The sequence below is a fragment of the Salmo salar genome, chromosome 17 (assembly GCF_965601325.2).
Source record: "Salmo salar chromosome 17, fSalSal1, whole genome shotgun sequence".
NCBI lineage: Eukaryota > Metazoa > Chordata > Actinopteri > Salmoniformes > Salmonidae > Salmo > Salmo salar.
Window position 1 is genome coordinate 22,349,892 of NC_138307.1, and position 26,348 is coordinate 22,376,239.

General features: G+C 42.9%; 4 protein-coding genes and 1 non-coding gene across 5 annotated transcripts; 1 reads left to right on the plus strand and 4 right to left on the minus strand.

Annotated features, from left to right (window-relative positions):
• The first annotated feature begins 85 nt into the window (after nt 1–85).
• plcx1 (Phosphatidylinositol-specific phospholipase C X domain-containing protein 1) lies at nt 86–3,567 on the plus strand. Its single transcript, NM_001141169.2, is given in 3 exon segments — nt 86–378; nt 761–846; nt 3,087–3,567. Coding segments are annotated over 3 exon segments (228 nt in total). The 5' UTR covers nt 86–281; the 3' UTR covers nt 3,132–3,567.
• LOC145861374 (uncharacterized) lies at nt 3,459–5,417 on the minus strand. Its single transcript, XM_082963609.1, has one exon. The coding sequence runs from the start codon at nt 5,199–5,201 to the stop codon at nt 4,395–4,397; it is 807 nt and encodes a 268-aa protein (XP_082819735.1). The 5' UTR covers nt 5,202–5,417; the 3' UTR covers nt 3,459–4,394.
• A 2,072-nt stretch (nt 5,418–7,489) lies between these two features.
• Nucleotides 7,490–14,295, minus strand: LOC106575791 (SOSS complex subunit B2). Its single transcript, XM_014152476.3, has 6 exons — nt 13,452–14,295; nt 13,295–13,341; nt 13,016–13,107; nt 12,456–12,527; nt 12,302–12,377; nt 7,490–12,184 (listed from the first exon to the last, which is right to left on the minus strand). The coding sequence occupies exons 1-6, from the start codon at nt 13,546–13,548 to the stop codon at nt 11,957–11,959; spliced, it is 612 nt and encodes a 203-aa protein (XP_014007951.1). The 5' UTR covers nt 13,549–14,295; the 3' UTR covers nt 7,490–11,956.
• Nucleotides 13,826–13,907, minus strand: trnas-cga (transfer RNA serine (anticodon CGA)). Its single transcript has one exon. It is a non-coding gene; the product is annotated as a tRNA-Ser (tRNA).
• A 143-nt stretch (nt 14,296–14,438) lies between the features above and the next one.
• Nucleotides 14,439–20,189, minus strand: LOC106575789 (mitochondrial pyruvate carrier 2). Its single transcript, XM_014152474.3, has 5 exons — nt 19,921–20,189; nt 16,806–16,846; nt 16,471–16,555; nt 15,958–16,069; nt 14,439–15,403 (listed from the first exon to the last, which is right to left on the minus strand). The coding sequence occupies exons 1-5, from the start codon at nt 20,018–20,020 to the stop codon at nt 15,346–15,348; spliced, it is 396 nt and encodes a 131-aa protein (XP_014007949.1). The 5' UTR covers nt 20,021–20,189; the 3' UTR covers nt 14,439–15,345.
• Between the last annotated feature and the right edge of the window lie 6,159 nt (nt 20,190–26,348).

Below are 26,348 nucleotides of genomic sequence, written 5' to 3' on the forward strand. Positions count from 1 at the left end.
TATGAGGACTCTTATTTTGATACAATTCTCGCTGTTATGCCATTGCTGTCCAACGTCACGCGGCGTTCATGCATGTTTTTTTCTTGGGGTAACTGGAATTTCCTCTTCCTACTGAAGATAATGCGGAAGCAAGAATAGGACCAAATGGGAACGGGCATTTCCATCTCTTTCTAGTCACAGACCCGGGTGAACATATTTACAGCATTTTAACTGTGGTCCTGCTACATTCCGCTCGCTGTTTACAAGCTATCATCAATAGTAGATGTCAATAGACGGTGGAAATGGAGCGCGGAGACGCATCGTCCACAAACGCAGACTGGATGTCTCAGCTGCCAGAGGAACTGTGGGGTACACCGCTTTGGGACCTGGCGATACCCGGTGAGAATGAACTTAATCATGTCCAGTGATAGCCTACTGTTAACCATTTTATTTCGATTACAAAAAGAGTTTGATAGAGAAGTAGAGTTTAGAGCACAAGCTATTGTAACGACCCTGGGTTTATAAACGCGGATATCGACTGCCACTTGAGCATGTTTTTGGGGCACAATCGATTGCGCGCTGGACTTCGGGCAAGAAGGTTGAGGGTTCGAGACCTGCTCCCTGCCTGTTTCATTACACTATGTTCATATGGACCTAGCCTAGAGAAAACATTTGTCACGAGTTTCTTTAGAGGAAGTAAGCCTGTTTTTTCAAACCTATTCAGGCTCTTTCCTTGATGTCATATGACTGTGCTTTTGTGTCTTTTTGTCTCTGCTTGCAGGGAGTCATGACAGTATGAGTTACTGCCTGGATACACACTCTCCTGTCTTGGGTTCTGAGTCGTTCATGCTGCAGTTTCTGGATCGACTGGCACCCTGCATTGTACGCCCCTGTGTCTACCGCTGGGCCACCACACAGGCATGCTTCACACACCACACACACACATGTTGGTTTTCCTATCCTTGTGGGGACCAAACTATTGATTCCCATTCAAAATCCTATTTTCCCCAACCCTAACCCCTAATTGTAACTCTAACCCTAAACCTAACTCCTAAGCTGAAAATAGCCTTTTTTCCTTGTGGGGACTGGCGAAATGTCCCTTGTTGTTTCCCCTGGTTTTACAATCTTTGTGAGCACTTCTGGTCCCCACAAGGATAATAAAACCAAAAAGACACACAAGAAGACACACAGAAACAGAAGCACACTGCAGACAGAGAACTGTGTGTGTGTATTATTAATATTATATACAATCTAAGTTAGAGATCTTCCCTGTCCTTTTCTTCCATAGGCGTGGTGTATTCCTGATCAGTTGGATGCTGGAATCCGGTTCTTCGATCTACGGATCGCCCATAAAAACATAAAAAATACACACAGCACACAAGACCTGCTAAAAACACACAACGCAGATGACACGCTGTACTTCGCACACGCGATCTATACGCTACAGACTGTAAAGGTACGGTATAGTATACACACATGCCATCCTGGTGTGTGAATCTTCTGTACTCAGTGTGAGAGCATATGCACTATAAATATTATTCACGATCGTGTGTGTGTGTGTGTGTGTGTGTGTGTGTGTGTGTGTGTGTAGGAGGCCCTGTCAACCATGGCTGTGTGGTTGGAGCAGCACCAGAAGGAGGTAGTGATCCTGTCCTGTTCCCACTTCTACCTGCTGACTGACTCTGAGCACCAGGCCCTGGTCTGCTACATCACTCAGCTGTTTAAAGACAAACTCTGCCCCCCACAGGTACAGGATAGACAAGACCCCAGTACTGCCTGTCAGTTCAGTTTTCAGGAAGTGGTGTCAGTTGGGGTGAGTTCATGTTTTAGGAAGTGGTGCCAGTTGGGGTGAGTTCATGTTTTTGGAAGTGGTGCCAGTTGGGGTGAGTTCATGTTTTAGGAAGTGGTGCCAGTTGGGGTGAGTTCATGTTTTAGGAAGTGGTGCCAGTTGGGGTGAGTTCATGTTTTCAGGAAGTGGTGCCAGTTGGGGTGAGTTCATGTTTTCAGGAAGTGGTGCCAGTTGGGGTGAGTTCATGTTTTCAGGAAGTGGTGCCAATTGGGGTGAGTTCATGTTTTCAGGCAGTGGTGCCAGTTGGGGTGAGTTCACGTTTTCAGGAAGTGGTGTTAGTTGGGGTCAGTTAAGTTTTCAGGAAGCGAAGTGTCCATTGTTTTCTGTGTTTTATTGGCATGAAAGGTGAATGAACTCTCGTGTGTGTGTGTGTGTGTGTGTGTGTGTGTGTGTGTGTGTGTCTAGGAGACTCCTTATCTGAGCCAGTGCTGGGATCTGGGGCAGCAGGTCATCATTTCGTATGACGATGAGACGATTCTTCACCAACACAAGGAACTGTGGCCTAAGATCCCTTACTGGTACGCTCTGTGTGTGGGACTCTGTATTTGGGACTCTGTGTGAGTGTGTGTTAAACCTGTAACTTTTGACCCTTTACAGGTACGCTGACTCGGCAGACCCCAAAGAGGTCATTTCTTACCTGGAGGAGCGGCAGAAGGCCCAAGGAAGAGCAGGTTAGTGTGTGTGGGTGTGTGTGCGTGTGTGTCCTTTGATTGACAGCTGAGCTCTTTGATTGACAGCTCATTTCTTCACCTCGGGGCTGAACCTGACGGAGGATACTGCTGTGGTGGTCTGCAACCCCTGTCTGACGATGAGGAAGTTAACGATGAAGAGTTTCTCCCTGCTGCTGGACTGGGTGGAGAAGCAGACTCCTGGACCGGACCTAACCGCTGTCAACATCATCTGTGGAGACTTTGTGGGTCTGAACCACTTTGCCTCTGTGGTTATCGGGCTCAATAAGAAACTGCTGAAGACAGAGAACCAGGGACGGAGTGAGAAAGAGACTGACAGATAAACATGCACAGAATCCCAAATAGCTTCTAGCTCCTTCTACCTATGCAGTTGTGGAGATCTGAGAGGTTTGGTTAGGTGTAATCAACATGGTACTCTGATACACTAGATCAGGGGTGTCAAGCTCATTCCATGCAGGGCCTAGTGTCTGCTGGTTGTTGTTTTTTCCTTTCATTAAGACCTAGACAAGCAGGTGAGGGGAGTTCCTTACTAAATAGGGAGGAGCGAAAACCCACAGACACTCGGCCATCTGTGGAATGAGTTTGACACGTGCACTAAGCATGTGTCAAATTAAATGTATTTAAATAGCCCTTCTTACATCAGCTGATATCTCAAAGTGCTGTACAGAAACCCAGCCTAAAACCCCAAACAGCAAGCAATGCAGGTGTAGAAGCACAAGTACTACTAGATCATATGAATGAGTTAGATACGTGCACTACTAGATCATATGAATGAGTTTGACACGTGCACTACTAGATTATATGAATGAGTTTGACACGTGCACTAGATCATATGAGTGAGTTGCCATGTTTCCCAATGTCTACCTACAGCACAGGGTGTCAGGTTTACTGTGTTCTTAATGAGTATGATGGATACAATGAGAGGTTTTTACATTCTAAAGTGATGCCAAAGGAAAAGTTCCATCCTCAGATGGACAATAGAATTTATTCTATTCTATATGCAAATACACTACATGCAGGGGCAAATACATAAATGTCTATTGAACTTTTCATCAGTTTGAAGAATCATTATTTCAAGCATCATTAACACTAACACCTTGAAATAGTCATGTTACAGCAGGTGTGACTTTATAAAGTAAACCACTTCCTCACAGCTGAGAATGAATACCCTGAGAAACTCATGTAAACTGTGTGCTGCCCTCCTGTGTTCAAACAGCAGAAGGGCAGTAAAACATGTTGCAGGGACAGATCTGTTGGCACTAGTTTTATTTTCTAGAGGAAAGTAAAACAGAAGCTAACAAAAAGGTCAATAAAAGTGTATGGTGAAACAAAATAATAATACATTTAAAATCATATAATGAAAAAGGAAAAAGCAGAAATGATGGCAGATCACTGAACAAAAGATACATTTGAACTCACACCTAACAAGGTGCACAATTAATGTCACACTATTAACTAGAGAAATAGATGCATTGTAGAACATATAGTGAACACATACGTCAAATAAACATTGATGTAATTCACAAATGGCATACAGTAAGGCACTTCATTGATACAGCCAGACAGAAAAAAACTATAAAATGAACAAAGATGGAATATCTAGCAGTTCAAATCTAATTCATGAAATATGAAATATAATCTAACTCCTTCAAAAGGCAGTTATTTCTGAAAAAGAAGCAGCATGGCCTCCTGCTCTAAAGTCTCTATATGGGAAGATCTCAATTGCATACTCCTCGTCTCCTCAAAACCAATTGGAGAAGGTCCGAGGGGAAGGAACTCTGGCTTTCTCATGCAAGGGGTTTTGAGAAAGATACGAGACAGGACGCGAGGAGTATGCAATTGACACCTTCCCTATGACTTTGGTTTACCTTCTCTTATCACACCTCCCTACACATCTCCTTCAGCAGAATCCCATAGGGGCGGATGGAGCGCTCCACAATCCTCATCTCTTCTTCCTCAGATGTGCCGTCATTAACTGGAACAAGCCAGTAGTCAACTCTCTTACAGATCTTCCGTTGGGTTGGGTTGATACGGTTCTGAAGGACCATCCTGTAGGTTTTCCCGTTTGTCGTCGACACAAAGTCTCTAGCGTAGCCGCTGGCTTGGCTGAGGTCAGGAGTGGAGTAGATCCCTCGCCCGTAGAGCTGCCTATCTCCTACTTTATAGTGGGACTGGATGATGCCTTTAGCCCCGTCCTCGCTGGTACCGTGATATGACACTGGCCACTCCCCGGGAACCGAGTATGTCCGAATCCCGTTTGGACCGAGCCATGTGTTATCTCCGTATTTGTCCAGAACCTTCAACGCGATCCGTTTCCATCCACACGGTCTCTTGTAACCCTCATCGCCTCTCACAAAACTCTGAGAGTCGGAAACGTTGGTGAAGTCATAATCAAACTTCCTATCAAAGAATTTTTCCTCATCCACAAAGAGTTCGGTGTTGGTTGCCTTGCTTTTGTCCTCGCTGAAGAAAAGCACTGATAACCCCCATGTCAACCATGAGACAGGGTTGAGCCACTGCAGGAGAGAGGTGACGCCCAGGACAGAACCGATGAGAAAGCCTTCCACAGTCAAAAGGTTTTCAGGTGTCTTGCCAGGGTTGTTCCTCTGAAAGTCGGACAAGGGCCTCACCGTGGCTCCCATTGCCACTGATAGGGCCTCATAGCGTACACCCTCGTCAAGCATGACTGGTCTGAGAACAGTTGTTAAAAGTGAAAGCCTCTCAAACCAGTAAGGATATGTGTCTGTAGCTGATCATGGAGCAATCATTAGCAGCTAACACCTCAAACTTCTCTCAGGTCCTCGGTCGGTATTTTTCCGTTGTCTTTGCAAACTAACCGAATGAAAAACCTTCTGGCTACTACAGAAAGACTGTCTCCACCCACAATGACAGACTTTCAGTTTCATTTTTAGTCTTGGCAGAATTTGGAAGGACATAGCATTGGTCTTGGGCAGGGCACAAGGCTTATAAACAGAAAGTCAATAGCAGACTACCTGGGACATAACTTTACTCTGAATAGAAAGGAAATCCTGCACCACAGTTAAGTTGTCTGACTGCAGGAGCCTTCGTCAGGCGGTCATTGCTTGTGTTACCATCCCCCCACCCCCGAGAAGCTCACCTCCAGCACACACACACTGTGGACTTTGGACTGATCTGAATGTATATGTCTGATCTGAATTTATATGGCTAGTTAACTTGTGAATCTTCTCTGAACTTTTACTCAAATGCTTAACTAGCATAGACATACTTGTTATTTTATCTCAGACTTTTATAGCCTACTGGATTCAGAGAGCTAGTCTCTCACATTATTTTGTTGGGAGGAGTGACTCTATGGACTTCCAATGGCTAGCCCTACAATGTAGAAAACAGTACAAATAAAGCAAAACCCTTGAATGAGTAGGTGTGTCCAAACTTCTGACTGGTACTCTATGTGTGCAATTCAGAGGGTGAATGAGTAAGACAGAATATTGAAGTGCCTTTGAACAGGGTATGGTAGTAGGTGCCAGGTGTCAAGAACTGTAACACTACTGGGTTTTTCACACTCAACAGTTTCCCGTGTGTATCAAGTATGGTCTACCACCCCAATGACATCCAGCCAACTTGACACGACTGTGGGAAGCATTGGAGTCAACATGTGCCAGCATTCCCGTGGAACACTTTTGACACCTTGTAGAGTCCATGCCCCGACGAATTGGTTCTGTTCTGGGGGGCATAAGGGGTTGCTGCAACTCAATATGAAGGTGTTCTTAATGTTTAGTACACTCAGTGTAAGTGGAAGGATGAAGGACAGGAGTCACAGAGATAGTCAATCAAATCAAATTTATTTATATAGCCCTTCGTACATCAGCTGATATCTCAAAGTGCTGTACAGAAACCCAGCCTAAAACCCCAAACAGCAAGCAAAGCATGTGAAAGAAGCACGGTGGCTAGGAAAAACTCCCTAGGAAAAACTCCCTAGAAAGGCCAAAAACCTAGGAAGAAACCTAGAGAGGAACCAGGCTATGAGGGGTGGCCGGTCCTCTTCTGGCTGTGCAGGGTGGATATTATAACAGAACATGGTCAAGATGTTAAAATGTTCATAAATGACCAGCATGGTCAAATAATAATAATCATAGTAGTTGTCGAGGGTGCAACAAGCACGTCCGGTGAACAGGTCAGGGTTCCATAGCCGCAGGCAGAACAGTTGAAACTGTATCAGCAGCACGGCCAGGTGGACTGGGGACAGCAAGGAGTCATCATACCAGGTAGTCCTGAGGCATGGTCCTAGGGCTCAGGTCCTCCGAGAGAAAGACAGAAAGAGAGAAAGAGAGAATTAGAGAGAGCATATTTAAATTCACACAGGACACCGGATAAGACAAGAGAAATACTCCAGATGTAACAGACTGACCCTAGCCCCCCAACACATAGCCTCCAGTATTTATGCTGCAGTAGTTTGAGACAGGAGGGATCAGAAGACACTGTGGCCCCATCCGATGATACCCCCGGACAGGGCCAAACAGGCAGGATATAACCCCACCCACTTTGCCAAAGCACAGCCCCCACACCACTAGAGGGATGTCTCCAACCACCAACTTACCATCCTAAGACAAGGCCGAGTATAGCCCACAACGATCACCGCCATGGCACAACCCAAAGGGGGGCGCCAACCCAGACAGGAAGACCACGTCAGTGACTCAACCCACTCAAGTGACGCACCCCTCCCATGGACGGCATGGAAGAACACCAGTAAGCCAGTGACTCAGCCCCTGTAAAAGGGTTAGAGGCAGAGAATCCCAGTGGAAAGAGGGGAACCGGCAAGGCAGAGACAGCAAGGGCGGTTCGTTGCTCCAGCCTTTCCGTTCACCTTCACACTCCTGGGCCAGACTATACTTAATCATAGGACCTACTGAAGAGATAAGTCTTCAGTAAAGACTTAAAGGTTGAGACTGAGTCTGCGTCTCTCACATTGGTAGGCAGACCATTCCATAAAAATTGAGCTCTATAGGAGAAAGCCCTACCTCCAGCCGTTTGCTTAGAAATTCTAGGGACAATTAGGAGGCCTGCGTCTTGTGACCGTAGCGTACGTGTAGGTATGTACGGCAGGACCAAATCGGAAAGATAGGTAGGAGCAAGCCCATGTAATGCTTTGTAGGTTAGCAGTAAAACCTTGAAATCAGCCCTTGCCTTAACAGGAAGCCAGTGTAGGGAGGCTAGCACTGGAGTAATATGATCAATTTTTTTTGTTCTAGTCAGGATTCTAGCAGCCGTATTTAGCACTAACTGAAGTTTGTTTTGTGCTTTATCCGGGTAGCCGGAAAGTAGAGCATTGCAGTAGTCCAGCCTAGAAGTAACAAAAGCATGGATAAATTTTTCTGCGTCATTTTTGGACAGAAAGTTTCTGATTTTTGCAATGTTACGTAGATGGAAAAAAGCTGTCCTTGAAACAGTCTTGATATGTTCTTCAAAAGAGAGATCAGGGTCCAGAGTAACGCCGAGGTCCTTCACAGTTTTATTTGAGACGACTGTACAACCATCCAGATTAATTGTCAGATTCAACAGAAGATCTCTTTGTTTCTTGGGACCTAGAACAAGCATCTCTGTTTTGTCCGAGTTTAAAAGTAGAAAGTTTGCAGCCATCCACTTCTTTATGTCTGAAACACAGGCTTCTAGCGAGGGCAATTTTGGGGCTTCACCATGTTTCATTGAAATGTACAGCTGCGTGTCGTCCGCATAGCAGTGAAATTTAACATTATGTTTTTGAATGACATCCCCAAGAGGTAAAATATATAGTGAAAACAATAGTGGTCCTAAAACGGAACCTTGAGGAACACCGAAATTTACAATTGATTTGTCAGAGGACAAACCATTCACAGAGACAAACTGATACTGCTTCAGGAAGGCAGTGAGTTGCTGTGCAACAGCTTTTTCAATTTTTTTTGAGAGGAATGGAAGATTCAATATAGGCCGATAGTTTTTTATAATTTCTGGATCAAGATTCGGCTTTTTCAAGAGAGGCTTTATTACTGCCACTTTTAGTGAACTTGGTACACATCCGGTGGATAGAGAGCCGTTTATTATGTTCAACATAGGGGGGCCAAGCACAGGAAGCAGCTCTTTCAGTAGTTTAGTTGGAATAGGGTCCAGTATGCAGCTTGAGGGTTTGGAGCACATGATTATTTTCATCATTGTGTCAAGAGTATCTCCCTTGATCCTAGGTCCTGGCAGAGTTGTGTAGACTCAGGACAATGGAGCTTTGGAGGAATACCCAGATTTAAAGAGGAGTCTGTAATTTGCTTTCTAATGATCATGATCTTTTCCTCAAAGAAGTTCATAAATGTATTACTGCTGAAGTGAAAGCCATCCTCCATTTGCCAAGGCTGCTTTTTAGTTAGCTTTGCGACAGTATCAAAAAGAAATTTAGGATTGTTCTTATTTTCCTCAATTAAGTTGGAAAAATAGGATGATCGAGCAGCAGTGAGGGCTCTTCGATACTGCACGGTACTGTCTTTCCAAGCTAGTCGGAAGACTTCCAGTTTGGTGTGGCGCCATTTCCGTTCCAATTTTCTGGAAGCTTGCTTCAGAGCTCGTGTATTTTCTGTATACCAGGGAGCTAGTTTCTTATGACAGATGTTTTTAGTTTTTAGGGGTGCAACTGCATCTAGGGTATTGCGCAAGGTTAAATTGAGTTCCTCGGTTAGGTGGTTAACTGATTTTTGTCCTCTGACGTCCTTGGGTAGGCAGAGGCAGTCTGGAAGGGCATCAAGGAATCTTTGGGTTGTCTGAGAATTTATAGCACGACTTTTAATGCTCCTTGGTTGGGGTCTGAGCAGATTATTTGTTGCGATTGCAAACGTAATAAAATGGTGGTCCGATAGTCCAGGATTATGAGGAAAAACATTAAGATCCACAACATTTATTCCATGGGACAAAACTAGGTCCAGAGTATGACTGTGGCAGTGAGTAGGTCCAGAGACATGTTGGACAAAACCCACTGAGTCGATGATGGCTCCGAAAGCCTTTTGGAGTGGGTCTGTGGACTTTTCCATGTGAATGTTAAAGTCACCAAAAATTAGAATATTATCTGCTATGACTACAAGATCTGATAGGAATTCAGGGAACTCAGTGAGGAACACTGCATATGGCCCAGGAGGCCTGTAAACAGTAGCTATAAAAAGTGAGTGAGTAGGCTGCATAGATTTCATGACTAGAAGCTCAAAAGACGAAAACGTCAGTTTTTTTTTTTTTGTAAATTGAAATTTGCTATCGTAAATGTTAGCAACACCTCCGCCTTTGCCGGATGCACGGGGGGTATGGTCACTAGTGTAACCAGGGGGTGAGGCCTCATTTAACACAGTAAATTCATCAGGCTTAAGCCATGTTTCAGTCAGGCCAATCACATCAAGATTATGATCAGTGATTAGTTCATTGACTATAACTGCCTTGGAAGTGAGGGATCTAACATTAAGTAACCCAATTTTGAGATGTGAGGTATCACGATCTCTTTCAATAATGGCAGGAATGGAGGAGGTCTTTATACTAGTGAGATTGCTAAAGCGAACACCGCCATTTTTAATTTTGCCCAACCTAGATCGAGGCACAGACACGGTCTCAATGGGGAAAGCTGAGCTGACTACGCTGACTGTGCTAGTGGCAGACTCCACTAAGCTGGCAGGCTGGCTAACAGCCTGCTGCCTGGCCTGCACCCTATTTCATTGTGGAGCTAGAGGAGTTAGAGCCCTGTCTATGTTCGTAGATAAGATGAGAGCACCCCTCCAGCTAGGATGGAGTCTGTCACTCCTCAACAGGCCAGGCTTGGTCCTGTTTGTGGGTGAGTCCCAGAAAGAGGGCCAATTATCTACAAATTCTATCTTTTGGGAGGGGCAGAAAACAGTTTTCAACCAGCGATTGAGTTGTGAGACTCTGCTGTAGAGCTCATCACTCCCCCTAACTGGGAGGGGGCCAGAGACAATTAATCGATGCCGACACATCTTTCTAGCTGATTTACACGCTGAAGCTATGTTGCGCTTGGTGACCTCTGACTGTTTCATCCTAACATCGTTGGTGCCGACGTGGATAACAATATCTCTATACTCTCTACACTCGCCAGTGTTAGCTTTAGCCAGCACCGTCTTTAGATTAGCCTTAACGTCGGTAGCCCTGCCCCCTGGTAAACAGTGTATGATCGCTGGATGATTAGTTTTAAGTCTAATACTGCGGGTAATGGAGTCGCCAATGACTAGGGTTTTCAATTTGTCAGAGCTAATGGTGGGAGCCGTCGGCGTCGCAGACCCCACAACGGGAGGAGTAGAGACCAGAGAATTCTCGGCCTCCGACTCCGACTCGCTTAATGGGGAGAACCGGTTGAAAGTTTCTGTCGGCTGAATAAGCGACACCGGTTGAGCATTCCTACAGCGTTTCCCTCCAGAAGCCATGAGAAAGTTGTCCGGCTGCGGGGACCGTGCGAGGGGGTTTATACTAACGTTACTATCTGTACTTACTGGTGGCACAGACGCTGTTTCATCCTTTCCTACACAGAAATTGCCCTTGCCTAACGATTGCGTCTGAAGCTGGGCTTGCAGTACAGCTATCCTTGCCGTAAGGCGATCGTTCTCCTGTATATTATAAGTACAACGACTGCAATTAGAAGGCATCATGTTAATGTTACTTAGCTTCGGCTGTTTGAAGTCCTGACGAACCATGTCCAGATAAAACCTCCGGGGTGAAAAAGTTGAATGAAAAAAGTTGAGTGAGGGAAAAAGTAAAAATATACGGTAATGAAAAAGTAAAAAACCGTAAGGTAGCAAAGTAAGATCGGCAACAAAATGCACAGCAGCGTAAACAAGTCTGCAAGTTGTGACCGGAAACAGTGAGTTCTGTGATAGGACTGAACTGTTTCTAACGGGTTTTAATGGCTTGTAGAAGTGGACTTTATTCAGGAAGGTCTTGTGGACACAAGGCTTTTTTCCATGGTCCAGAACCTTCAGGACTGGGGTTTTGGACTGGGTCTCACTCAGTGTGCTTTGGGAGTAGATTCATCTGAGAACTCGGCCCTCTATCTCTCTTGGATGTGTGTGGTAGGGTGTTTCTCTGTGTGGTTCATATGTAAGGACACTTTCTCACATGCATCCTCTAGAATCTGCAGTGTTCCAGAAATATTAAAGAGAAAGTCCTCTAACCTGGTCTCATTCTTTTTTGCCTCTTTCCAAGAAACAACTTCTACCTACTGCAAATGAAAGGGGAGCAGGCTATCTGCCGGTATGGACGTGTTGAAACAGTTGGAGTGAGTTGAGTAACTTTACTTCAAACCCCCAAAATCTTTTAGTTATGATTTATTTATGTATGTTACCCAAATGTGTAACATGTTATCTTCCTTAGAAAATGACCATGTTAACAAAAATGATTTAATTTGCTAAATAAAAATAGAGCTAGGCCCAAGATACGTGCTGGTTTGAAACCAGCGTCATTTCCTCTTTAGCCCTTGCCGTGGGTCCCTGCTGTTGCCCATAGATACTGTGGGCTTGGGGTCGGTGCCAGGACCTCCGGTGCCTCGCCCAGTCTGCTGTCCTGTGCTCCCATAGGTTGGATTCCGGGAGAGCGGAGAGCATCCATTGGAAGAGTATGTGAGGGTGGGGACTGAGGGGGTGGAGTTTTGACTGACAGAAGAACTGTTCTGGGACTCAATTTTAGACTGGAGAGAGGAGGATGAGATGAACAGAGAGAAAGGGAGAGGTGATGGAGAGGAGGGGAGATGTAGAAAATAACATGTATAATAATATGTATAGATCATTCTGGTGTGTATACTCACCGGCCTGTTGGCCTGGGCCAGTACCTCTGGGTTTGGTTCACTAAAGTTTGGCACCTCAGAGAAGACCATGCAAAAACTACAATACAACACAGATCAATACCTTAACTAAATCTACAACACATTAGAATCCAAGTCAACCGTTTGTGTGTCTTACTCTCCTATCTTCTGCAGGTCTCCTCCTCTGCCAGTGTAGAGAGTCAGACAGCCCTTCCACAGGGATGCATAGCTGACGAGAGAGAGAAACAGACAGACGACAGAGAGAGACACTGAGCTGCACTTCCTAACCTCCTTTTCAAACATATGACCATTGAGACATATTTCCCTCAGATTACACAGACCCACAAAACTCGAAAACAAATCCAACTTTAATAAAGTCCCATATCTATTGGGTGAAATACCACAGTGTGCCATCACAGCAGTAAGATTTGTGACCTGTTGCCACAAGAAAAGGGCAACCAGTGAAGAACAAACACCATTGTAAATACAACCCATATTTATGTTTATTTATTTTCCCTTTTTTACTTTAACTATTTGCACATATTTACAACAATGTATATTGACATAATTGTCAGAGAGACAGAACATAATAAATGACTGTCTAGATAGATAGATAGATAGATAGATAGATAGATAGATAGATAGATAGATAGATAGATAGATAGATAGATAGATAGATAGATAGATAGATAGATAGATAGATAGATAGATAGATACCCTCGTGTGAGGCGGAGGATGTCTCCTGGCTGGATGAGTCCACCCACCTCGTCCCACACAGACAGGGTGATGCACCCACTCTTATCAGCCACCTGACAGGAGAGGGAGGGGGAGAGGGAGTAGAATAGACAGGGAGGGTGGAAGAGAGCAATTATCCCACTTTACAGGAGAGAGGTAGAGAAGGTTTGCATGAAGGAGAGAGCAGAAAAAGGCAGGATGAGACTGAAGAAAGATGGGGGGTGGAGGAGAGGGAGAAAATAATGAGGAAATGATCCTCACCTTGCAGGAGCGAACCTCATGCCCATCCTTTGTTTTAGTTACCCTTCCTTCAGGTGGAGGGAAGGAGAGAGTGAACAAAGTTTGCATTCATTCATCACCAAATGAAAAACATAATTTTTTTTATAAAACAAACATTTTACTGTCATTCACCACTCACCCATTTCCAACACGATAAAGATTACATTTAAATTCTTCAATCCCAACTTTATGTCTTTTATCAAGAATTGAGCATCGTTTGGCACAATGGCGAACATATTTGATTAAAGTCACTGAAGCGAGAGAAGAGAGACTAGTAGTGATGGTGGAAATCGTTCAAATCAGGTTCTAATTAATTTACAGCTGTCAAAATTAGGGAGACGAGAAAAACACATGATTATCAAGGGGGCGTGTTACGTTCAGAGCTCGTTCCCCCATAATAAAGCATAAATTCTCCATATAGCTATTTCGAAATCCAAATAAGCCTATATAAGCAGAATACATACTTGCCGTATGTTTTCTTTAATACAACTGCAAATACTAAAAGTGAACAATCGTCACGAACAGGATTCGAACCTGTGCGGGGAAACCCCATTGGATTTCGAGTCCAACGCCTTAACCTCTCGGCCACCGTGACTGTGCAAATTACTAGCGGTAACAATGGTATAGAAACCCTCTTGCGATATTGGGATATTTGGCTAAGTATTTTTTTGAGAAGCTAGTTACGTTAGATAAGTAGTATTGTAAGAGAGCGCTGGTTTCATACTGCATCCTTGCTTTTCTTAGTAGCTACGTATTGTAAATAAACTGAAGGTAAGACATTTTCTCTTTTCCTGTCCTGCACTGTAGTTTGCCAAATTGCCACATGGTGGCGCCTATACACTGCCGACGAGATGGGTGAGGCCAGGGCCACACAGAATGCACAACAAACAAAAACATCATAGACCATATCAGGGTTCTATAGCTATCTCTCTTCAAAAGGTTTATAATATAATGTTTACAATGTATTGTAAAATATGACAAACATGTGAATAAAATGTAAATGAAGAACAACAAAAGCGATGAAAAGTTAGTCCTTATCAAAACAGCTGAATCTGTAATTCATCTGGCCTGTAGGCCTACAAGGTTGTAACATTTTTACTACAGAAAACAAACGATTTTACAGATACAGCTTTCATAAATACATTATTTTATTTAAATTACAACAATTATGTAATCCTACAAACAACTGTATTAAATTTGCACATAATACTAAGTAAATATTTAAGGGCACAAATCTATTACAAATATTGAGAGTTCAAGCCAAAATCAGATATTTCCTTGGTCTCAAAATAATTCTAACACCAAAAAGGAAGGAATGTAAATTCCTACATATTCATTAGGCCTATTAGAATATAGTGCCTGGTTATATGGGGCCTGGTTATATACATATCACAGGAGGCTGCTGAGGGGAGGAACGCTAATATTAATGGCTGGAATGGAGTGAATAGAATGTTATCAAACACATGGTACCCATGGAAATTCCATGTATTCCGTTCCAGCCATTACTATGAGCCAGCCCTCCCAAATTAAGTTGCAACTGGCCACCTGTGATATGTACTGTATATAAGACCTGTGATATGTACTGTATATAAGACCTGTGATATGTACTGTATATCAGACCTGTGATATGTACTGTATATCAGACCTGTGATATGTACTGTATATCAGACCTGTGATATGTACTGTATATCAGACCTGTGATATGTACTGTATATAAGACCTGTGATATGTACTGTATATCAGACCTGTGATATGTACTGTATATAAGACCTGTGATATGTACTGTATATAAGACCTGTGATATGTACTGTATATCAGACCTGTGATATGTACTGTATATAAGACCTGTGATATGTACTGTATATCAGACCTGTGATATGTACTGTATATCAGACCTGTGATATGTACTGTATATCAGACCTGTGTTAGTGACTGTTGAGGGTTGACTTTACAGACTTTACATAAAAATGGATTAAGACATGAAGAAATTAAATACAAGTGTGTATGCGTGTGTCTGTGTTTATGTGCGTGGGTTATATGATGGGGATCTGGGCTTTCTCGTCCTGTTGCTTCTTTACTTCCTGTTGGTACCTAGAAACACAGAGGGACAGGGTTGACCTCCGACCTTAACAAACCAGAACAAAGGTTCAAACAGACTAATCATAGGTCTCAGTGAGCAAAGACAAGTTGGCAGGCATGCTATCCTTTACATTCAGGCAAGGACCCTGACAGATCAATTTAGCCCTCTGTTTTTTAAAGTGTAAACAAATGAAAGATAATGACCATGGTTATAGAGTAACATTTTTTTTAGATGAATTTAAGTAATCTTGCAAAATACAACTCTCAGGACCAGTTTGCCAACAAAGAAATGTGTCTGTAAAAAGTTCCAAACAGGTATAGACACCATGTCCAAGGACAATGGACTGTCATAAATGAATCTGTTTTTGACCAAACACACCTTGCCATGCAAAGCAGTACTGTATATTTATTAACAATGTTATTGTCAGACAATGGCATTGATTGACATACACCCCATCAGAATTTTGTTTTTATTTCCCTTTCTTTCTCCTTATAGGGTTTGATTGAATGCCATGCATGTCAGTTTGCATAGCTCTGTGTCTAACTATGGAGTCTGTCCCACTCACATCCAGATTCTAACAAGTTGGTTGGCTCCTGCCAATCCAAGAAAACCGTTGACAAAAAAGAGACCCCAGTTCTTCGGAATAATGACAAGAGAATATCGGGACCAAATAACACCTGCAAAATAGAGGGGTGACAAGACAGGTAAAAAGACAGGTAAAGAGACAGGTAAAAAGACAGGTAAAGAGACAGGTAAAGAGACAGGTAAAGAGACAGGTAAAGAGACAGGTAAAGAGACAGGTAAAAAGACAGGTAAAAAGACAGGTAAAAAGACAGGTAAAGAGACAGGTAAAGAGACAGGTAAAGAGACAGGTAAAGAGACAGGTAAAAAGACAGGTAAAGAGACAGGTAAAAAGACAGGTAAAGAGACAGGTAAAGAGACAGGTAAAGAGACAGGTAAAGAGACAGATAAAGTTGGAGCATCTGAATGTTTTTTAGCTTCAGGAATTTGTTACTGTTGTATAGTGGATGTAAATGTCAAATATTGTCTTTCCCCACTTTCCCACAATGTCCGTTACCTGTAGTCATGAGTACTCCAGACTGAGAGAGACTCAGTTTATCAGCTGGTCGGGTCATATCAGCCATGCCAGCCATAACCAGGCCCTGTAGAGAGAGAGAGAGAGACTCAGTTTATCAGCTGACCGGGTCATATCAGCCATGCCAGCCATAACCAGGCCCTGTAGAGAGAGAGAGAGAGACTCAGTTTATCAGCTGACCGGGTCATATCAGCCATGCCAGCCATAACCAGAGATGTAGAGAGAGATAAAGAGAGAGAATCACAGCCATGCTTACTTTTAGCACCATTAGAAGATGTCCAGCACATGAGACACTTGTTAAAGATATCAACTCTTACCCATTTACACACTGGTGCCCAGAAGAAGACTGTCTTTGGGCCTACAAAGGGAAACATATCAGTGTTTATTTAGAAAGGTTAGAAATGAAAGTTGAGTACAATTACACAAGATTACAATGAATCATGTGAGCGTTAGTTTTGTGTAAACAGTTGGTTGATACCGCAACAAAGAGATCACACTGGGCACACACTGGTTGAATCAATGTTGTTTCCACGTCATTTCAATGAATTTAAGTTGAACCAATGTGGAATAGATGTTGAATTGACGTCTGAGTGGGATATGCCAAAGCAATTACGCATGAAAACTTTCCATAAAGAGATAAACGTTGTGCAGCATTAAACTCTGAAATCATTTGATTTGTTGTTGAGGAGTGAAATATAAAGATGAAATAGAGAGATAAAGTGGAACTGAAAGTGACTGGAATCAGTATCTTCCTATGGTTTTAACAACTGTTATTCTCCTGCTCTCTTCTTGCCAATTGAAAACTTGCCAAGGGCTATCATTTACTGAAGAGTGCTAAACATGGTGGTTGAACGTCACTAAGCTTCACACATATTATCCATTCAGTGTTCCCTTCTCTTGTCTATTTGATAGCTAGGCTGGTTGTTTTATCAACTATATTAACTTAATTGCTTTGCTTTTAATTTTCGTTATGATTTTAATCTTATCTCTGTATCATTATGCGCCCAAATTATTTTGATATTAATTAACAATATCCCATGAACCAGGAATTGAGAACCACTGATTGGAACAACCTTCTGTCTACCCCCTTCAAGCCACATGAACACACTGTTATAGTTCAGCCCTAGATCCCCAGGGCTGAGAGAAGAGCCCTGTGTACTCCCTCATCAGCATTCAGAATAGCAGCATCAACACTGTTTGTCCTTATTCACCTCTAAGTTAAATTCAGCTACAGACTGATGTGGATGCTATATCAACACTGCTGTAATAAAACGATGTTTGCTCCATTTAAGATAACCTCAATGTCAAGGTTGCACATGGTTTGCTAGTCTAGGACTGACTAGTACTGACCAAGTCCCCATCCAAAGTCCATGCTCTGCTACTGTAGGTTTCAACTCAGGTTTTAACTCAGGTTTCAACTCAATCTAAGTTTAGAGCACTCATTCATATGCTAAAGAGCACTAGTTCATATGACCATTTATCTATTTCTGTTGATACATATGTTTAATGCTCTTGTTTGTCAGTAAATGATAGCAGTCAGTTTCTCCTTTTTGAAAGTGTCTTTAAAATTACATTTACATTTTAGTCATTTAGCAGATGCTCTTATCCAGAGCTACTTACAGTAGTGAATGCACACATTTCTTTTTTTTTTCTTCTCCTCACTGGTCCCCCGTGGGAATCGAACCCACAACCCTGCAAACACCATGCTCTACCAACTGAGCCACACGGGACCACAACATCACTCAGAACTAAAAGACAGATACAGAACTAAAAGACTGAATGACTGGTCGCGTCCATAGATACAGAACTAAAAGACTGAACGACTGGTCGCGTCCATAGATACATAATTAAAAGACTGAACGACTGGTCGCGTCCATAGATACAGAACAAAAAGACTGAACGACTGGGTCGCGTCCATAGATACAGAACTAAAAGACTGAATGACTGGTCGCGTCCATAGATACAGAACTAAAAGACTGAACGACTGGTCGCGTCCATAGATACATAATTAAAAGACTGAACGACTGGTCGCGTCCATAGATACAGAACAAAAAGACTGAACGACTGGTCGCGTCCATAGATACAGAACTAAAAGACTGAACGACTGGTCGCGTCCATAGATACAGAACTAAAAGACTGAACGACTGGTCGCGTCCATAGATACAGAACTAAAAGACTGAATGACTGGTCGCGTCCATAGATACAGAACTAAAAGACTGAACGACTGGTCGCGTCCATAGATACAGAACTAAAAGACTGAACGACTGGTCGCGTCCATAGATACAGAACTAAAAGACTGAACGACTGGTCGCGTCCATAGATACAGAAGTAAAAGACTGAACGACTGGTCGCGTCCATAGATACAGAACTAAAAGACTGAACGACTGGTCGCGTCCATAGATACAGAACTAAAAGACTGAACGACTGGTCGCGTCCATAGATACAGAACTAAAAGACTGAACGACTGGTCGCGTCCATAGATACAGAACTAAAAGACTGAACGACTGGTCGCGTCCATAGATACAGAACTAAAAGACTTAACGACTGGTCGCGTCCATAGATACAGAACAAAAAGACTGAACGACTGGGTCGCGTCTCTGGCAACCGAACCGATAGAACCAACGACCAGCCGGCTTGGGTAGCAACCCTAGATTTGTTTCGGGACTATATATTGTGGAAGGATGCAATAGTATGAATAAATTAATGAAAATAACGTTTTTAATGAAAACGTGTCAATCATTATTTGAATATGTTGGTAATCCCTTGAAGCCGGTGTTTCGAGTATATATTCGCACGTTTGCCGGCTCTCGACTTCTTATTTTTTATGCATTTATTCATACTATTTCATCCTTCCACAAGATATATAGCCCCGACACAAATCTGGGGTTGTTCGGTTGCCAGAGACGCTACCCAGTCAATTCAGTCTTGTTGTTCTGCATCTATGGACGCGACCAGTAGTTCGTTGTAAATGTTCGCAAATTCAATCTGGAGTGCCAGATAGCGTTTATAGTGCGCTCTGGCCGTTCGTAAATTCAGAGCCTTGTCAGATTGTCCGTTTGTAAATTCTGAGCGTTTCGCTCTCGGAGCGTTCAGAGCGCACACTGTACGCTCTGGTCGAGGAGCAGGTTGATCCTAGCGTTCTGACCTCAACGGCAGTCAAGCACCGAAGCTAACTGGCTAACGTTGGCTAGCTTGCTAGCTACTTCCAGACACAAATGAGAGAACACCTCATACTCGCCCTAGCAGAACTGGTTAGTCTGTTTTCATAAGTGGGCATAGACAGCAGGCGTCATTTACATTATAAACATTGAAAATATTGCCAATGTGTATCAGAGTATACAGTATAGTGTCTGTACTGTAAGATGGTGAGAACAGTGGAAGTGATGCAGATCTCTCAGGTTGAGGTGAGCCTGATAATAATGTTGTCCTTACCTGCTGGATGGTTGTAGAAAGGTCTCAGTTTAGCAGGTAGTTTGAGCTCGATCTGGTTAAGAATCCTGTGGTATGAAGCTCTAACTCCCACTAAAGCCATGTCTGGAGACTGGAGTTTTATTTCCTACCTTTGTTGAACTTGGTACCGACAGTTCAAAATAAAGAAATAGTATGTGCTGTATTGTAGCAGTAGTACAGCCTGTCATTGATTGGCTATACTAACTAGAATACAGAAAGCAGGCTCATCTACCCGTAGTGCCTAATCTATTATGAAGGCGTGTCAGGGGCGGTACTGAAATATAAACCCCGCCCCAAACCCACTGCCATTGGTAGGTAGAGTTAGCTCACACTATGATCCCACCCCATTTCGTAAATCCTAGAAAACAGACCTCCGTTTAGTTGCCAACTGTTGTCTACATATCGGAGAAGCGTGTTTGTTCAATATTACATATTTCTATCTGAACGTTCCAAAACGTTGTGTCGTGCTGAACGCGCCCCACATGTGATTGTGGACTGTACATGGCAAAGACACAATGTAAACAATAAATTGAAGAAGCCACGTTTATCTTTTAACTTAGCTTATGATCAAGTTGGCCATTAATAACCTCATGCACATGAGAAGGGTTTCTTCAAGTCAGGAACAGTTTAATCCAAAATTGAGAATTTATTTTCAATAAATATATACATACCACAACGTCCTAAAATCAGACAAAGAGGTAAAAGGCTAAAACAAAGTGTTACCGTTGAAAAAGACAACATTAACCATCATCAGACTCAAACATTCACCATCTTTAAAGTGTTGTGTGAATTTGTAAATGTTTATGTTTCCATGCCTAATCTTACCTTTCACTAATCTTTTACCATCATCCTCACGCAGACGTGCTGTCATCCTCACATCATCACCTCATACTTATTAACAGCATGAATTGTGCTTTGCAGAGGGAGGGGTGTTATTGACTTGGAAGATTCTGTGGTGGTTGAAGTCCTCAAAGATGAAATTGCATTTAATCAAATTAATCAGATCCACTAGGTAGTTAGTGTCGCTAATTCTAAATAATCCAACAATGGATGGGCCTCTGCTAACTGCTTTACTTTAAGTTCAGCAGCCTCTGCTTCTTGTTGCTTCTTTACTTCCTGTTGGTACCTAGAAACACAGAGGGACAGGGTTGACCTCCGACCTTAACAAACCAAAATAAAGGTTCAAACAGACTAATCATAGGTCTCAGAGAGCAAAGACAATTTGGCAGGCATGCTATCCTTTACATTCAGGCAAGGACCCTGGCAGACTTTATAAAAGTATCCATATCTCTGATTTTAAAGTGTAACCAAATGGAAGACAAGTAGTCATAGAGTAACAGATTGTATGATATGGACTGTAGTCTAGTGATCTCACAGAAATAAATACAACTTTCAGGGCCGGTTAGCTAATTCTGCCAAATGCGCGTTCCAAAGCAGTAGACACCACAGAGATATTTAGTGTTGTATCCATAGAGTCAGAACAGGATCTATATTTATCTCAGTGGTTATATCACTCAGAGGATCTATATTTATCTCTGTGGTTATATCACTCAGAGGATCTACATGTATCTCTGTGGTTATATCACTCAGTTGACAGGAAAAACACAAGGGCAGAAGGCTTGGCATATAATGTGCCTGGTTTAAACCACAACAAAGAAGGCAAAGCCCAAGGACAATGTCACTAGCTGTCATAAATGTGTGACCAAGCACACTTTGCCCTTCAGAGCGGTACTGTGTATTTAACAAGCCTGTTGTCAGACAATGACTGACATACAGTACATTGACAAATTATTATGATTTTTCCCCCCTAATATGGTTTGATTGAATAGGGCTCACAGATATCGAATCAAATTGAATGTATGTAAAATTGCAGGGCACAAGTTGGTGTGTATCTCTGTATCTAACTGTCTGTTCCACTCACATCCAGATTCTAAAGAGTTGGGTGGCTCCTGACGCACCAAGAAAACAGTTGCAACAAAACAGAAACCAATTCTTGGGAATGATGACCAGGGACCATCTGGACCAAATAACACCTGTAAAATAGTGGAGAGACAGGTAAAGGGACAGGTAAAGGGACAGGTAAAGGGACAGGTAAAGTTGGAGCATCTGAATGTTGTTTCTGCTTCAGAAATGTGTTACCGTTGCATAATGCGTATAAAAATCCAATATTAGCTTTTCCTACTTTTCTCATAATTTTGAGTGTTGTATGTAAGGCTAGGAGACATCTGACCAGGATCAGGGCTAGTCAGTGTTGTATGTGGGGGTACCGGCTAGGAGACATCTGACCAGGATCAGGGCTAGCTCTGGTGAGACTCGGTGGTCGGCCAGCCCAAGCAGGTTATTGTTGGTTCAAGTGATGGTGACCAAAATAAATATTTACATAAAGAAAAATACAAAGGTATGCCCAAAAGATGCCCAGAGTAACACCTGGCTAGCACAGCCCAGCACCTGACCCGGTTGCTGCTGCCACCTAGGGATGGGTTTGGAAGTGGGAAATGGATTGTGTAACTATGCCCTGTGCACTACCTAACTCCATACCTTAACACAAATCAACAGCTAATGACATCACGTTGTGGAAAACGTCCAGTAGTGGTTTGTAACTAGCCGTATCCGAGGACCAAAACACGATTATCATCTCTAATTGAAAATAGTCTGAGATAGAGTAGTCTCAAACAGGCACGGGTCATCTTGTGTCATTTAAGGACAGTGCTATCACGCAGGGACATACCGTTACAGTCCTTGTTAACAGTCAGTGGGGCTTTTACAAAGCAGCAATGGAAAACCCATGATGCAGGGGCAGGTGTGAAAGTTCCATGCCATCATGTCTGAATCCATGCCAGTAATTCTATCAGTGAACTGTTCATCTGAAGGGTCATCAAGCTACACACACTCTCGCACACACACATGCATTTACACACTCGCACGCACGCACGCATTCACACTCTCGCACGCACACACACAGGCACACACACACTAACACACAGTTCCTGTCCTCTCTGTCCTCATTGCTCTGTTACCTGTAGTCATGAGTACTCCAGACTGAGAGAGACTCAGTTTATCAGCTGGTCGGGTCATATCAGCCAGACCCGCAAAAACAAGACCCTGTAGAGAGAGAGAGAGAGAGAGAGAGAGAGAGAGAGAGAGAGAGAGAGAGAGAGAGAGAGAGAGAGAGAGTACTACATCATAGAACCATTAAATAACATATCGTTTGGCGGGTCGGAGAGTGGAACATTAACTGTATGGAATATTAAGATTAGACAGAGGCAGCATACAAGAGCTTATAAAATGTGACTTCATTCTCTAGAAGCGACCTCAATCAGTTCACGTGACAGAAAGGAATTTGTAGACACAGGTCAGGCATTACTAATTCATTATTATTTACTCCCATTTCCTCTCTTACATGCAATTGCTTCTTATGAGTTCCTGTATGCTGCCTCTGTGTGGCTCAGTTGACAGAGCATGCTGTTGCATCGCCAGGGTTGTGGGTTCGATTCCCATGAGGGACCAGTACAAAACTGTATGCACTCAGTATAAGAGTGTCTGCTCAATGACCAAAATGTTAAACTCTCTGAACCCTCAAAACACTCTCAGAACCCTCTAAACACTCTCTGAGCCCTCTAAACACTCTCAGAACCCTCTAAACACTCTCAGAACCCTCTAAACACTCTCTGAACCCTCTAAACACTCTCAGAACCCTCTAAACACTCTCTGAGCCCTCTAAACACTCTCTGAACCCTCTAAACACTCTCAGAACCCTCTAAACACTCTCTGAACCCTCTAAACACTCTCAGAACCCTCTAAACACTCTCTGAACCCTCTAAAAACTCTCTGAACCCTCTAAACACTCTCAGAACCCTCTAAACACTCTCTGAGCCCTCTAAACACTCTCAGAACCCTCTAAACACTCTCTGAACCCTCTAAACACTCTCTGAACCCTCGAAACACTCTCTGAACCCTCTAAAAACTCTCTGAACCCTCTAAAAACTCTCTGAACCCTCTAAACACTCTCAGAACCCTCTAAAAACTCTCTGAACCCTCTAAACACTCTCAGAACCCTCTAAACACTCTCTGAACCCTCTAAAAACTCTCTGAACCCTCTAAAAACTCTCTGAACCCTCTAAACACTCTCAGAACCCTCTAAACACTCTCTGAACCCTCTAAACACTCTCAGAACCCTCTAAACACTCTCAGAACCCTCTAAACACTCTCTGAACCCTCGAAACATTCTCTGAACCCTCTAAACACTCCCAGAACCCTCAGAACCCTCTAAACACTCTCAGAACCCTCTAAAAACTCTCAGAGCCCTCTGAACCCTCTAAACTGCTTCGCTGCAAAACTTTTAACACTTACCCATTTACACACTGGTGCCCAGAAGAAAACTGTCTTTGGACCTACAGACGAAACAAAACGTGGTTTAATTATTAAGGTTAATTATTATAAGGTTAGCAATGACAGTTGTGTTGAATACATAACGTTACAGTGATATATGTGACATTTAGTTTTGTGCAAAAAGTTGGTTGATTCCACAATAAAATGATATGCCAATTGAACCAGTAGGCCTCAGACTTTCTGTGAAGTGACAGAAGTTGTCAAGCATTAAACTTTGCTACCTGATTCGTTGTAGTAAACGTTTTAAGATGAGGCGACATTGAAAGTTACTGGTTAAATCCTTTCCTAGATAATTCCACCTGTTGTCATTCTCGTACCCTCAGCTTGTCTCTGTCCTCCTTCCACTGCCTGTACTTCAATGCCTTGCCAATTGAAAACTTGCCAAGGGTGATCATTTATTGAAGAGTGCCAGCATGTAGTGGCATGCACGTCATTTAGTTACCCACCTATTGTCCATTCATATGCTTCCCTTCTCTTGTCTATTTGATAGCTAGGCTGGTTGTTTTATCATCTATAAGTTGTTATTAATGTGCTGTGCTTTTACATCTCATACTGACTTCCCTCTGCTTTATCATGGTGCCAACCTATTTTGATATTAACAGCATCCCATGAACCCGGAATGGAGAACCCCTGCTTGGAACAACCTTCTGTGTACCCCCTTCAAGACACATTACCACTCTTCTATAGGGACGGACTGGGACCAGAAATCGTCCCAAGCATTTCTAACACACAGGATAATTTTTTCCCTTGAGACCCCAGATATTAGCCAAATAATTATAATTTTGGCAAAACCCACAATTTTGACAGGCCCACCAGGCTAAAGACAGGTCCACCAGCCCATCTGGCATTTGCCAGAATTGCCCTATGACCAGTCCGTCTCTGTTATCTCCCCAGGGCTGGAAGAAGAGCCCTGTGTACTAGCTCATCAACGTTCAGATAGTTTGCATGTGACAGACAGACTGGGCAGCATCAAGACTGTTTGTCCTTATTAACCTCAAAGTTATAATCAGCTACACACTCCTCTTGTCACATTGAAACAATTCCAACACTACTATGTTTGCTCCATTGAAACAATTCCAACGCTACTATAATAAAACTATGTTTGCTCCATTGACGATGACCCCATCACAGAGGTCACTCGTGACCAGGGGTCCATTCACCAACCCCAATACACTGCTACTGTAAGTTTACTCATTCTTTTGTCCCTTAAATAATGTACTTCATAAGGGTGAGGTTAGTGACAGTCACAGTCCCACTACATTGAACATCACTCTTATTTACCAAATAGAAGAGTAGAATACATCCAGAGGTGATAATGATATATTATCTTATCTAATTTTCTAAATATTGAGAAAGTGTATTCTGAAGATGGGGAGACTTTTAGACATGAATCAATAGACACCATGAGGAGAGTGATACAGAGACAGCCAGGTTAGTAGGACCTGATGCTGTAATATTGATCATGTCCTTACCTGCAGGATGGTTGTAAATGGGTCTCAGTTTAGCAGGTAGTAGAAGCTCTATCTGGTTAAGAATCCTGTGGTATGAAGCTCTAACTCCCACTAAAGCCATGTCTGGTGACTGTTGAAACTTGGCACCAACAGTTTAGAATCAAAGTAATATGCGTCGTGCTTTATTGTACCACCGGTACACCCTGTCGTTGGGCTACTTGAACGGATCAGACAGAATAGATTGTGTGAACCATTAGCTGACACCAGGCATGGCTATCCTCTATGATGCTTACTGGATGGAATCTTCTATTATTGGGAGGGGGGGTTGTACTGAACGTTAACTCCGCCCCACAACCACTGCCATTGGTAGGGAACAGTAAGCCTATCCGACTTCACTTTCCAAGAATTACACAGGGATTGGAAATGGTACAATGTAAAAAATAAACTGAAGCCAGACACACTGACTCTTGGACACACTTTCAAATGACATGAACCACATTATCAACTGACACAATGGATTTAACACAGGTAGGAAGATGCGGTTTCTGTCTGATGAAACGAGAATCTACG

Coding starts and splice junctions, on each gene's coding strand:
- LOC145861374 (XM_082963609.1), bottom strand. CDS start 5,201: ATGCTTGACGAGGGTGTACGCTATGAGGCCCTATCAGTGGCAATGGGA.
- LOC106575791 (XM_014152476.3), bottom strand. CDS start 13,548: ATGTTCGCCATTGTGCCAAACGATGCTCAATTCTTGATAAAAGACATA. Junction 13,342..13,451: donor CTTTATCGTGTTGGAAATGG/GTGAGTGGTGAA, acceptor CTCCACCTGAAG/GAAGGGTAACTAAAACAAAG. Junction 12,378..12,455: donor GACCTGCAGAAGATAGGAGA/GTAAGACACACA, acceptor GTTGTATTGTAG/TTTTTGCATGGTCTTCTCTG.
- LOC106575789 (XM_014152474.3), bottom strand. CDS start 20,020: ATGGCTTTAGTGGGAGTTAGAGCTTCATACCACAGGATTCTTAACCAG. Junction 16,847..19,920: donor TTTCTACAACCATCCAGCAG/GTAAGGACAACA, acceptor TTCCCTTTGTAG/GCCCAAAGACAGTCTTCTTC. Junction 16,556..16,805: donor GGGCACCAGTGTGTAAATGG/GTAAGAGTTGAT, acceptor CTCTCTCTACAG/GGCCTGGTTATGGCTGGCAT.